At 39.1% G+C, this 14,069-nt stretch overlaps 1 protein-coding gene across 1 annotated transcript in view; it reads left to right on the forward strand.

Moving 5' to 3' along the window:
• LOC141128042 (uncharacterized) overlaps positions 1–14,069 on the forward strand; it is a 728,240-nt gene that overhangs the window by 657,335 nt on the left and 56,836 nt on the right. The window contains 4 exon segments of the mRNA XM_073615085.1: positions 1,311–1,512; positions 4,823–5,001; positions 8,245–8,378; positions 8,657–8,777. Of these exon segments, the coding sequence (XP_073471186.1) occupies positions 1,311–1,512; positions 4,823–5,001; positions 8,245–8,378; positions 8,657–8,777 (636 nt within the window).

Here is a 14,069-nt window from a genome sequence, read left to right on the forward strand (position 1 = left end):
AATTTCATTTGGGTGTAGTGTTGCATGGCCAAGCAATTGCCAGTTAAAGTAGCACATGTTTAAGCATGTTAGTACAGTGTTCTCCCTGCTGGACTATTGTGTTCTGACAGGGGCACTGCCCCCCGCTAGAACATATCAGTCAGCACTTGCAGCCATTGGCAGATGTTTTTCTGGCACGCTCTTTCGACAGAAGTTGGACCTTCAGCCAGCTTCTGTCGGACAAGCTGCTGTACACACAGGTTTCTGTTGAACCAGCCGATTAGCCTATATTCGTTCCATGTGTACCAGGCTTTAAGGCTTGTTCACTCATGTCAATAATGAAAAATGAAGCAAATGAGCCTAAAGCAATTATGATGTGTCTATGACATGTTTCTGTTGTGTTCATGAAGCTTTGAAAGCGTGGGAAATAGCGGGAAGTGCTTAAAGGGGAAGTGATGTTGAGAAAATGATCTACTTTGAGACATGGTTAGGTTGTGGTGTTATAGCAGACATTTTGTGAATTCTTCGCAAGATGGATTTGTATACTTTGATCTCTTTGATGCTTGGCTTGGTCCGGCTTAACTTTGCTGACACAAAAAGCTTTACCTCTGGCAATAGTGCTCAATGCCTTTGCTCCTGTCTGGCACTGTCAGTATTTCTGGCTGGTTGATGCTTTTGCCTGCACATAGAAGTAAACGATGTTACCACACGGCTGTTCTGTACAAACAGGATGTGGCTGGAACTGTCCTATAGCATTCTGGGATAAAGGAAGCTCCGCTGTCTCTCCCCAATGCCCAGCTAACACTTTATAAATGCTTCACAAGCACGCCATAAATGCTCTAGGTGCTGTTAAGATGCTGTCACAGAGCATTACTATAGAAATCAAGCTGACAAGCATTAATGCCTCATGAAAGCGACATGCTACTTAATTTTTAACACAACACAATACTACCACCAGTGGTGTATTTAGGTTTTGTGCTGCCCTAGGCCTGAGTAAACTCGTGCACACCCTAATTTAAATATGACCAACCCCTTCCTGTCAAGGCCACACCCTTTCCTGTTTAGGACCCATTTATTGATTGGGGTAGGTCCAGGATAAGTGAGGTGTGGAGGAAGTCTGTTGAATGATTCCAGCCATCAGACTGAGGACATTTACCAGCAGAAAAAAGTACTGGCATATTACAGCAAAAACCTAGCTCTTAATTTGTATCTTGTTTTTGGACTGCAGGTCTATTTTAAGATATAAGGAATTGTACGATCTATGATTTGTTAATGCATAATTAACATTTTTTTTTTTTATTAATCAGTCATGATTTATTATTTTGTTACAGGAGTGCAACTGCATGAACAATTCCCTTAAACAAATTAAATACAACATTTCTTCATTGTCAAGGTGTTTGCTGGGTGGACTGACAGCAATACCGAAAAATCTGAGAGACGTTGCAGATTTCTTACAGAGAGCAAAGGTCCCAAAATCTTGGCTTCCCTCACACAGCTGCCAAACATCTCATAATATCAGCACTTGGCTGGAAGGCAAGTCATGTAACATATAGGTTCATTAACTAGTTATTCCTATTTCATACATAAATTTCCAATTTACTGTACAGCATGCCAGGTACCCACCATCATTTTACTGCAGTGAGCTGCTGCTAATGATGTGACTCCTGACAGCAAGATGTATGACATGATTATTGGCTGAATGGATGGAGCAGTAATCATTTTCACAGTCGACAGAAAAGTGATTTCTCTTATTGTGTTACCTTCAACGTGTTAGCTGAAGACAGGCCATGTAGTTAATTTTGGCAACCACTAATATACACACAGATAAAACAAAAAGACAAATTCCCCAAACAATGTTGGAAAAAAAGTACATTAAACACAAATATTACAGTTTAACAAGTGATATGTAGTTGTTAATGAGGAAAATGAATAGACACGATGCAGTGACAGGTAGCTTATCACAGACTTTCATATTTGGTCAGGCAGCTTTGTAAATTCTGACCAAATAGGTCATCTCCTACCTACATGGCTTCATACTGACAGAGCCTGTCTTCCACTTTTTATCATGATTTATTTATCAAGCTAAAGTATCAGAAGTCCAGCTTTGTTCTGTTTGTGTTTGCATGTAAGGCCCTGTGTAGTTTGGGGAGAACGCTAAGAATGAACCAGTTAACATGGTGTCTGTCATGAATTTGTAGTTTTCATTTTTGCCGCTTATTATTTTTTACCACCCACATGCTTGGAAAAATATTATAGGCTGAAACAATGTATATTTTCTTTGGCTTTTGTACAGTACAGGTGTCTCTTGGTCCACATAGGTATATGTAGATTGCCTGCTTTCTTATCGTTACATTTCCAGCCAGCACAAAATAGTAAATAACTGATATATCCTTACATAAATATTAAGTGTATTTATTTAATTTGCGATGCATTAAACTTTGTGGCAGCATTGATCTTTAGTCTTTGAGGAGGCAAAGCAATAAGGCCTATGTGATTAAATTAAGGCAAATTAAATTAAATAGATTAAAATTCAGTCCTGGGTGACACTGTTAACCTATCACAAGCGTTCTTAAATATGTTAAATACTGCATTTAAATTTTTTTGTTGTTTAATGTATCTTATGCATGAAATTAGAACACTGTTTTTATCAAATGGTGCTTGCAGTAATTTATTTACACTGACTAATCCTATGACAAAGTGCCATTTTAGTTTTGTTTCTGTCCTAAAATAGAACAGACATAGAATAGCTTCAGTCACTAATGCCCGCTACACACGATAAGATTATCGGACGAATGATCGTCCGTTTTTTTTTTTTGCATGATAATAGCAGATCTGATGAGTTTACTAATGTCACAAAAATTCTCATATGACAGAATAAAATTCGGAAGTGATGTCATGTGTTGTAATACATTTGTATTGCATTTTCGAACGACAGAAACATTTTTCGTTCATGTCCGATAGAATGATACCGGATGAACTGCCATGAACGGCTCTCGAAAGCTCTGTACTAATGATCCGATTATCGTACGATCACTTTGAAAGCGGTATTTTTCGTATGATTTTCTGATTGTGTGTACGGGGCATAACATGTTACACTAAAGCTTTGTACACACGATCGGATTTTCCTATGGGAAATGTGTGATGTCAGGCTGTTGGTGAAAAATCGACTGTTTGTATGCTCCACCAGACAATTGTTGTCAGATTTTCCGTGGACAAATGTTGGATGGCAGGCTTTGAAATTTTCCACAGACAAATGTCTGTTGTCAGATTTTCCGAGTGTGTGCACACAAGTCCGTCGGACAAAAGTCCAAAGTACAAATATGCATGCTCAGAAGCAAAGACGTTCGTAATGGAGAATTAACATTCATAATATAGCAAATTATGAAATCTCGAAAGGCAGCGCACATTCTCTTCTTTTTTAATGGGATAATAATGAAGCTTCTTTGCTGGTGATACTGATGGAGTTATGGCAAACTAATTTTAAAAGGCTTTTTTTTTCCTAGTGATATCAAGAATAATATTATTATGCTTGTTTTTTTTTTTGTTTTTTTTTGGTGCATGTTACCACAACACCATTATCCCGTAGTTTTTAAGATCAAAGATACAACTATATTGGTGTCACTTGTTAATTGTACATTTTTAAAATGTAACTGCCTACTCCCAAACTGTCATTTGAAGTAAAACACATAGCCAAGTATTATTCTCCACAATTTTTTTATTGTGCATTAAAAAAAGAAAACAAATAAAATTAGACATGCTATCTGCCAATAGAACTTTAACCAAAAAGTGCATTCTATGCATCCAAAAATATAGAAAATATACCAAATCATTATTCAACCAAAAAATAAAATAAAAGCCTCAGGCATGTGTCCTGCTTAATATAGGGCGTCAACAATGCCAAGAGTTGGTGAAAGCAGGGGTCCGTCATCCGGAGATAATTCCCGAAAATCATCTGGATTATTCTCCTGGAGCTCCTGCAACAAAGGCATACGACATAATTGGTCACGATTAATAAAGCAACCAATTTTTGGTCCAAGAAATCCTCCTCCTCCTCTTCCTCGACTGGACTCCAAGGCAAATAATAGAAAAAAAAACACGTAGTACCTCACTACATTTGTGTTTGTGTGCCGTTTGTATGCAAGACAAATTTGGGGCCAACACCCTTCGGACAAAAGTCCAAGGTTTTGTCTGCGGAAAATCAAATTGTATGTACGAGGCTTAATAGGCAATGTTGTCTTTGATATGAGAAGGGGGCTGAACCATCTGTGCTAAGTTACTGCTGCAAATTCTCTAGATTAGCGAAATAGCAGAAGCTACAGAATTTAAAAACGAGGCCAAGAACACATTATAGTATGCTGGAAGAAATTATTTCTTTTAGCAGTGTAGTCACCACTTCAGACCAGGTAACTATGTGATGCCTTTTATATCAATGTTATCAATTTTGTCAAGTTTGCTCCAGTTTTTCAGATATGGACAAGAATTCAAACAGATGGGCCATCTAAATGTCAAACTGTTAGCCTGGCTGAGTATCCTGCTATATTAGAAATGCTGAATTTCAGTGCCAAAAAGTCAACAAAGCTGCTGTGCATTGAGGTTACTTAGCCTCTCACCTATTTGAGTGTGTTACTAAAGTTGGCTGAATATAGCACTCAGTAAGAATGGCTTGCTGTGAACACTGAATGGTAAAAAAGGTGTCTGGTGTCCATTTTAATATCTTCTTGTCGCTGCCTGAGAACTTAATGTACCAATAAATCTTTCTAGTGTTGCAACTGCAGCACATAAAGTTATATTGTTGTGACTCCATAACATTTGCCAATTACTTTGTCTATTTTACTTCTCCTAGGTCTACAAAAGAAACATAAACAGCTCAAGCAGTGGGTGAGGAAAGGTCTAATACCGTTTGCCAAGAGTGAAAAGGAAGCTTTGACTTCCATAAGTGCTGGAGTTCTGGTTAACCCAGAGGGCTTGTTGTTGGCACTGAGAACTGAGTTTGCAGTTCGTCATGGATATTTATTGCATGAGGTATGCTTTCAAACCTTTGGTAACAATAGTGGTTATACATAAAATGCAACAAATTATATAATGTAAAAATTCCCTATGGTAATTGAATTAGTTACATTTATTTCAGCAAAGCAGATGTTGCTGCATTGCTTCTTATTTGTAGTTCGCAGTGTTATTTAAATACATATTTTCTATATAAACATAAACAATTTTACATGTTACATGCACTGCAAATCAAGATAGTATTGCCATATTGTACATTTTTGTTTCTTATTATACCTAGTTAAACAAAAATTTGCAGTGAAGGCCGGTTCACACCACAGAAAAGCAGTCCAGATGCATTTCTGCATGTGCATTTACATGTGATTTTGGTACATTTTTTAAGCATTTCGGTGTGTTTTTCCCCCTTTTGTTTTTTTTTTTCTTTACTAGAGTTTTCTGGGCTTTGGTTGTTAGGATGCCATTGGGTGCTAGCTCCTAACAACCAATGACTCATCCCTGTTGTCAGGAAAAGGGACGAGTCATCAGTTGGAAAGAAGCTGGCACCCGCCAGCGTACTCATCCCTGCAGTCAGCAGGAATTCCCCATCAACATGAGGACAAGGTGCTTTGCTGGGGGTTACCCCTGGCAAAGCTCCCCCCCATGTTGAAGACATATGGCATGATATGGTTCAGGAGGGAGGAGCACTCGCTCACCCCCCCATTCTGATCTGCTGGGAAGCATGCTCTGATAAGGGTCTGGTATAGATTTTGGGGGGACCCAAAGCCCTTTTTTTCATTCCCCCTATCCATACCAGACCTTTTTGGGAGGACCCAGGTATTTGTTTTTTTGGCATGGAGCCCCCTTCAAAATCCATACCAGACCTAATATTATATGGGGGGGGGGGCCCTCACACTGTTTTTTTTTTTTTTAATGCCAGATCTTTTGTTTACATTCTGCTGTCAGTGGGGAATCCCCACTGACAGCAGGAATGAATCATGGTTGTTAGAAAGCCGGTGGGTGCCTGCTCCTTAACAACCAATGATTCATCGCTGCTAATGACAACAGGGATGAATCATCATTGTTTGCACACCGATTGGCGTTGGCTTTTTAACAACCAATGACTCATCCCTGCTGCTGACAGCTCCTAACAGCCTACAGTATCTCACAAAAGTGAGTACACCCTTCTCACATTTTTGTAAATATTTTATTATATCTTTTCATGTGACAACACTAAAGAAATGACACTTTGCTGCAATGTAAAGTAGTGAGTGTACAGCTTGTAAAACAGTGTAAATTTGCTGTCCCCTCAAAATAACTCAACACACAGCCATTAATGTCTAAACTGCTGGAAACTAAATTGAGTATACCCCTAAATGAAAATTTCCAAATTCGGCCCAAACTGTCAATATTTTGTGTGACCACCATTATTTTCCAGCACTGCATTAACGCTCTTGGGCATGGAGTTCAACAGAGATTCACAGGTTGCCACTGGAGTCGTCTTCCACTCCTCCATGAGGACATCACAGAGCTGGTGGATTTTAGAGACATTGCGCTCCTTCACCCTCCATTTGAAGATACCCCACAGATGCTTAATAGAGTTTAGGTCTGGAGACATGCTTGGCCAGTCCATCACCTTTACCCTCAGCTTCTATAGCAAGGCAGCGGTCGTCTTGGAGGTGTGTTTGGGGTCCTTATCATGTTGGAATACTGCCCTGCAGTCCAGTCTCCCAAGGGTGGAGATCATGCTCTACTTCAGTATGTTACAGCACATGTTGGCATTCATGGTTCCCTCAATGAACTGTAGCTCCCCGGTGCCAGCAGCACTCATGCAGCCCCAGACCATGACACTCCCACCACCTTGCTTGACAGTAGGCAAGACACGCTTGACTTTGTACTGCTCACCTGGTTGCCGCCACACATGCTTGACACCATCTGAACCTTCTGGGACGACAGCCATGCAGACCAATTTGATGCAGTGTGCGGCATATATGGTCTAAGCACTGAAAGGCTGACCCCCCACCCCTTCAACCTCTGCAGCAATGCCGGCAGCACTCATACTTCCCAAAGACAACCTCTGGATATGACTCTGAGCATGTGCACTCATCTTCTTTGGTCGACCATGGTGAGGCCTGTTCTGAGGGGAACCTGTCCTGTTAAACCGCTGTATGGTCTTGGCCACTGTGCTGCAGTGCAGTTTCAGGGTATTGGCAATCTTCTCATAGCCTAGGCCCTCTTTATGTAGAGCAACAATTCTTTTTTTCAGATTCTCAGAGAGTTCTTTGCCATGAGGTGCCATGTTGAACTTCCAGTGACCAGTATGGGAAAGTGAGAGCAATAACACCAAATTTAACATGCCTGCTCCCCACTCGCACCTGAGACCTTGTAACACTAATGAGTCACATGACACCAGGGAGGGAAAATGGCTAATGGAGCCCAATTTGGACATTTTCACTTAGGGGTGTACTCACTATTGTTGCCAGCAGTTTAGATATTAATGACTGTGTGCTGAGTTATTTTGAGGTGACAGCAAATGTACACTGTGTCATTTCTTAAGTGTCACATGAAAAGATAGAATAAAATATTCACAAAAAATCTGAAGGGTGTACTCACTTTTGTGATATACTGCATACATATAATTGTATTCATTCTAAATATTTCAAGAATGATCTTTTTAAAACAAGGGCAACACAAAGAACAAAGGGATATAATTTGCATGTGGGGAAAGTCAGTTTTATTATCAGAACTGGAAGGTGTCATTACTATTGGAATTCCTTTTTCATTACATTATAATGGCAAAATCAGTAAGAGTATTTTATATACTAAATGTTTTTGTTAAAACAAATTCTACCCACCATTATGATTACTAAATAAAGTATGGATATTTTTGTCAATTGAACTGATTTGCCTTTGTAGTTTTAGAAAAAAAATTAAATTGTTTCTCCATGGGCATACAATAATCTACTGGAATTAGCACAAATTAAATTTGTGCCTTTTTTTCAGCAAGAGACTATGAAATGAAAGGTTAATGTGTAGCAACGTAACTGTAAAAGTAGACTTCTAGAGTTGCATTTCCAAAATTGAATTTGGCTACATTAAGATTTGTCTGATCTTAAAAAGGTGTCTACTTTAATAATATGCATGTTAATATTTTATTTATACTTTTCTTTATAATGTATTTCTATTTTTATTGCTATTTTATATAATTTAGTCATGAAAATAAAAATGTAATCTGCAATGCATACTTTATAATAAATTATTTTACTGTATTTATTTCGCCTGCAGGTGGTACTCCAATGTCATATAAAAGAATATCTAGACTGTAAACCAGACAATGAGGTATATCCGCTGTGTCTCGAGGGTCTCATATTAAAAGGTGCAGATTGGGATTTCCAAAAAAATCACTTGGTAGATTCCAGGTACTCATTTTTGTTTGTTGACTTTTAGAGTTTGCATTTGGAGACAAACATGCACTCTTTAACACATTCACACTTATATATAAATGTTTACTTTATTTGATAAATGTAGGTGTAAGTGAGTTTGAGCAGATTTTATAGCTCTTAGCAATATATTTTAACAGTTCATCTATAAAAATGTGTAATTATGACCTTTACAATACTCTTTTTAGTTTTCTAGAGGTTGACACTTACATTGTTGCATTCTGCTGACAATTATTTTTTTTATATTTTTATTACAGGGATACATTTAATCCATTACCATATGTCATGATAATTCCTACCCTTCTTGGGAATGTCAAACAACCTGCAGATGGGATTGATTTCTACCAGTGTCCAGTGTACATGGACTACACAATGGAGGTAAATTATATACCTCTTATTGCATGTAATCATGCTACTATTGCACCTGGAAATCTTGCTTCCTCTGGAATGTCATTATAATGATGAGTAAATCTTTTAAAATCTGTTCTTTATTTTTTTGATGTGGTAAGCCAAAGGCTCATATGACTAGGTATAGATCTGGTCATAAATCTCTACTCACGCAAAGGGGAAAAAAAAACAGGATTTATTCTTTACATGATTGGTTGATTATCTGCTGAGCTCAGTAAACAGTCAGATTGCTAAGTTACCAGTCCTTACTCACTAAGGTAATCAACCCCAGGGCATGGTAACATTCTATACTGAAAGTACTTTCAAACACAAGGTCCTATATTTTTTAAAAATCATTTATTCCAGTAAAAATGTATGCTTTGATAATGTCCAATCCTCCTTTTTCACAATGTCCCGAATTGATACATTGCCATTGTAAACTAGATATCTAAACAACTTTTATCGCTTTCATCAGTTGGCAAATGGGACAATTAACTAATGTATTCTAACTCTTCCACAAAGAAAGTGACTAATGTTATTAATAAACTTGTTAACTACCAGATGCTTTCAAACAACGAACAGTATTGGAAAACGAGAATAGTGCATTAAGGAAACCATTCACACACAGAACAGCTGGTAGGCAGAAATAAGCCATATCAATAGGCATATATATTAAAAGCTGCTGGCAAGAACAGAAATAGAAAACAGTACATTGATTTAATATTTATTATGAACTATAAATTAACAGTAATCTAATTAGATGTGTTAAAGTTAGCATCTTAATTAGGATCCCTTCCCATATGAGACTTAGCGACTGTCCATGCATATTGGAATACTTTCTTGAATCTTTCTGTAACAAGATTAGATGTTGCTGAGCAGCTGCATTTATAGAGTGATACTGAGGAAATCACAGGAGGCGCACTAGCCGAAAGGGTGCTGTAACACATTGCATGGAATAATTATATGCCCTAAGCTGTGAGGTTGTTTAAAGCAGGGATGTGAGCCTCATATTGTAGTAATTCTTAATGGGAAAGGGACTAGCAAATTTGTAAGTTCTACACTTTGTCCTTCTATATCTTTGTTGCACTAGTGATGGGAGAGTTATTCAGGCAAAACATAAGACTGAAATAACAATTCAAATCAAAATCAAACCATTTTCAAGGCTGCAATGCTCTAGGTGAGTATGATAATCCACCAGAAAGGAAGGGCTGGGTGCTAGCTCCGGCTCACAACCATGAACATGTAGACCAAGTAGAAAAAAATAGCTGCACACCAACATCCGTCCAACAGGTTTATTGAAAGACTGCCATCAGGACTATAACAATGGACCAAGGGGTGACAACGTTTCACACATACATTGTCCTTCTTCAAAACCCAAAGGAAGACTGACCTACCGTACCTCTAAATAAACGACACTCCCACCCCACACAGGTGTAGGGTGGTGTGATCAGTTCTCCCTATGTCTTGATAAGCAAAGCTAAAGCATTGCTCCTAGCCCAATCAGGTCATCCTAAGCATACCATCAGGGGTGTATTTTTTTTGCAGTTTTTTTGCATTAGATGCATTTGCAGTAGCGAAGTGAAATTTGAGACGGAGGCTGCTCTGCTCTTTAAACATTTCCTGGCTAGGGGATACCTCAGATGGATGCTGGAGAAGGCATTACAAATAGCAAGATGTAAAAAGAGGGAAGATTTGTTATGTCAGAAGAAGAATAAGATGGAACCTTGTTATGGCAAACTGACGCTTTCTACCACCTTTAGTGTGGAATTTGCCCAAGCTAGGAACATCATCAATAAGTATTTGCCCATTCTAAAATACTGATACAACTTGTGTAGATATACTCAAACAGGGGGTCAACATAATATTCAGAAGAGCACCCATGATAGGTCAATCATAATCTCTAAGCTTCTTCAATCCTTGCAAACCAGTGCAGTCATTTACTTGGCTGCACTTTAAAGGAAATTTTAGATGTGGAGCTCATGATTGCCCGTTTTGTAGTCATTTTTTGGGGGGGCAACACTTTTCAGACCACAGCTACTCAAAACCTTGTGTCACTGTAATGTTCTCTTGTGTGTGTGTGTTCCCACAGATACTTTTAATTGCACCCAAATCTTCAGGGTGGTAGATACAGTTAGTGATGATCCAGGTGGCAGGGACACTATCAGAGAGATCAGGATCAGGAGGCAAAATGCCTTGCCAGAAGTCTGCGGTGAAATAAGCGAGGTCATCTTCTCTGGCCGGACCTGCTTTCCCAGGAACTCCTCCTTCATCTGCTTGGACTTCTGCTTGAGGGCCTCCTTTATCCAAGGTCTCCTTCCTGCTCCTGGGGCTTTGGGCAACCTTTTTTACTCGACTGGCATGGATCCAGGACTGGCAGTTTTCCACTAGAATGGCTGTTCTGGTCACTGCAACCACTGTAGTAGGAGGTCCAAAGGGATACTCTTGCTTCTTATTTCTGTTCAGCTGTTGGACCACCATGGTGTCTCCCACCTTGAAGGGGGGAGTAGCTTCCTGTGAAGAAAAAGGAGAGGTGCGAGCAAAATTTCTTTCGATTGTATCCAATGTTTCAACCAGTTTTCTTACATATTCTTCCTGTATTAAGTCTAAATCTCCCTTTTCTACCATTAAAGGTGCTTTGGCCCATGGGGTGGGGAAAGGTCTACCCATCAAAACTTCAAAAGGTGACTACCCTGTTGTTTTGGAAGGGGTCATTCTTATTTCTGCCAGGACTGCTGCGAAGACCTTTTTCCAGTTGGCAAAGGTTCCTCCTGTGGCCTTTCTTATCTTGTCTTTTATTGTTCTGTTCATTCTTTCTACTATCCCTGAGCTTTGAGGGTGGTAGGGAATGTGGAACTTCCATTCTATCTTGAGAGTTTTTACCAAGTCCTGGCAGACCCTGGCCATGAAAGCTGGGCCATTGTCTGAGTTTATTTAAAGTGGGCATCCCCATCGAGCAATGGTTTCCTGAGTGAGGATCCTCACTACCGTTTGTGCATCTTCTTTTGTGGTAACAAAAAGTTCGACCCATCTTGAGAATATAAAAAAACTCTACTCAGAAGATACCTGCGTGGCCTATTCTGTGGTACTGTGAGATGAAGAGTGATGCACTTGCCGCTGGTATACATGTTTTCCCCTCTTTGCAGAGAAGTCCAGTTTTTGGATCTTTCTGCACACCCTTTTTATCCCAGTCCCTTTACTCATAATTTGAGGCATAATCCTGGAGATCTGCGAGTGACTGTTCAAATAGGGATAGGTCAGGTACAGCATAGCCATTTGGATGTCTGTTGTCTGTGAGATAGCAGCTTGTTTAGCAGCAAGGTCAGCCAGAGCATTTCCCCTGGCTATCTCTGTCTGTTGGCCTGTATGTGCTCTGCAGTGTTCTATAGCCTGTTGTTTTAGGTAGCTGGATAGTTTTTAGCAGTAACAGTACCAAAGAAGAATGTGAAATGTTCTTTCCATCTGCTGCCACGTGTACCACGCCTTACCCATACTTCGAGTCAGTGTAAATGTTTACATCCTGACCTTCAAAGAGCTGGCATGCTTTAGTAAGTGCAATTAATTTAGCAGCCTGTGCTAATTGATATGGGATAGGCCTGGCCTCAAGTATAACATCTGGAAGCTGCACAACTGCATACCCTGCATGGTATGTGTAATCATTTGGCCTAGAGCAAGAACCATCCACAAAAACATTCTGTGTGTCTGGTAGTGCTGTGGAAGATAAATCAGACCTGGGTGATGTGTCTTGGTGAATGAGGTTTATGCAGTCATGTTGTGGCACAACCTTATCCTGTTCTCCTTTTAACCCTAAAAGGGCATTTAAAATTGGTGCTGTGGGAGAAGCATATTTGATGTGCAATTTTGGATTGGACACCAAAATCACCTCATATCTGCTCAACCTCTGAGCAGACATGTGCTGTATATGTACATTTTTCAACAGGATTGACACATTGTGGGTGGTGTGAAGTGTGGCATACCTTATCAGACTTTTTCTTATAATTACAGTACTGTATAACTCAACCTCTCCCAGAGATTTTTCTACTGTTATCCGAAACAGTCGCTGCAGTCTTTTTTATTGCTTCTCAGAGCAATTTTCTTTGAAGCCCATCCAGGGCTTATCTTACTGCTTCTCAGAGCAGTTCTTGAAGCCCACCCAGGGCTTATCTATCGAGGTCTAAAAAACTAATTACAGGTCCCTTAAAAGGAATCGATCTCTAAATAAATCACGGCAAGAGAAAAATAAATATAAATCAAGATCACCGGACGTATTATGATCAATTCCGGACGAGCTCCCATCTGAAAGGTGATGTAGGTTGTCTAGGGATATTTTTAGACCCTCGATAAGTCTGCATAAGGTGTACCTTACAATCCCCACAGGCCTGTGAGATGAGCCCATTGAGACAATGATAAAAAACTGACAAAGTCTCGCCGAGCAAATCTAATCTTTATTCTTTGGTGTGAATATTTAAAGGGAGCTTTCAGAAACTACCACCCCTTGACCGTGTCATACAAATTATCCAATCAAATACATAAAACATTTTATGACAAAAGTGAAACTAATTATTTTTAAGAAATCACGTGCTTTACAAGAAACAAAACACAAAAGAAGATAACAGGAGCATGAGAAACGAAACTAGATTACCAATACGCACCTAGTAATATGTGCAATGAAGTAAGGAAAAAACACAAAATGGAAAATAAATTGTAAAATGGATGTGGTTAAGCTAAATATCCCTTCAGACACTAAATATCACATGTGTCTCTTTGCGATCTGTTGTTATCGCTTTATGAGACACATGTGTTTTGGTGTCCTCCATACAAATATTTTCATTTATTTTTGTATTTATTTTTTCTATGGTGTAATTTTTGTAATTTTGTCACTTTGGCTTTACATATGCACTTGTATTGTTAAGAATGTTTTTAGCTCTAGTTTTACTTATTAAGACATGGGGAGAGCTGAACACACCACCCTACACCTGTGTGGGGTGGGAATATCCTCTATTTAGAGGTTTGGTAGGTCAGTCTTCCTTTGGGTTTTGAAGAAGCACAAAGTATGTGTGAAACGTCGTCACCCCTTGGTTAGTTGTTATAGTCCTGTTGGCAATCTTTCAAAAAACCTGTTAGACGGATGTTGGTGTGCAGCTATTTTTTCTACTTAATCCTAACTGATACATTTGTAGGAGAGCTTGTTCTTTTGAAAAACTGACCTACTGGCTGGATCACCATATTAAAAAAAAGAAAGAAAGCCTAAAAAAGAAAACAAATGCAGCCATAACATCTAAGAAT

Source organism: Aquarana catesbeiana, linkage group LG02 (assembly GCF_042186555.1).
Source record: "Aquarana catesbeiana isolate 2022-GZ linkage group LG02, ASM4218655v1, whole genome shotgun sequence".
Taxonomy (NCBI): domain Eukaryota; kingdom Metazoa; phylum Chordata; class Amphibia; order Anura; family Ranidae; genus Aquarana; species Aquarana catesbeiana.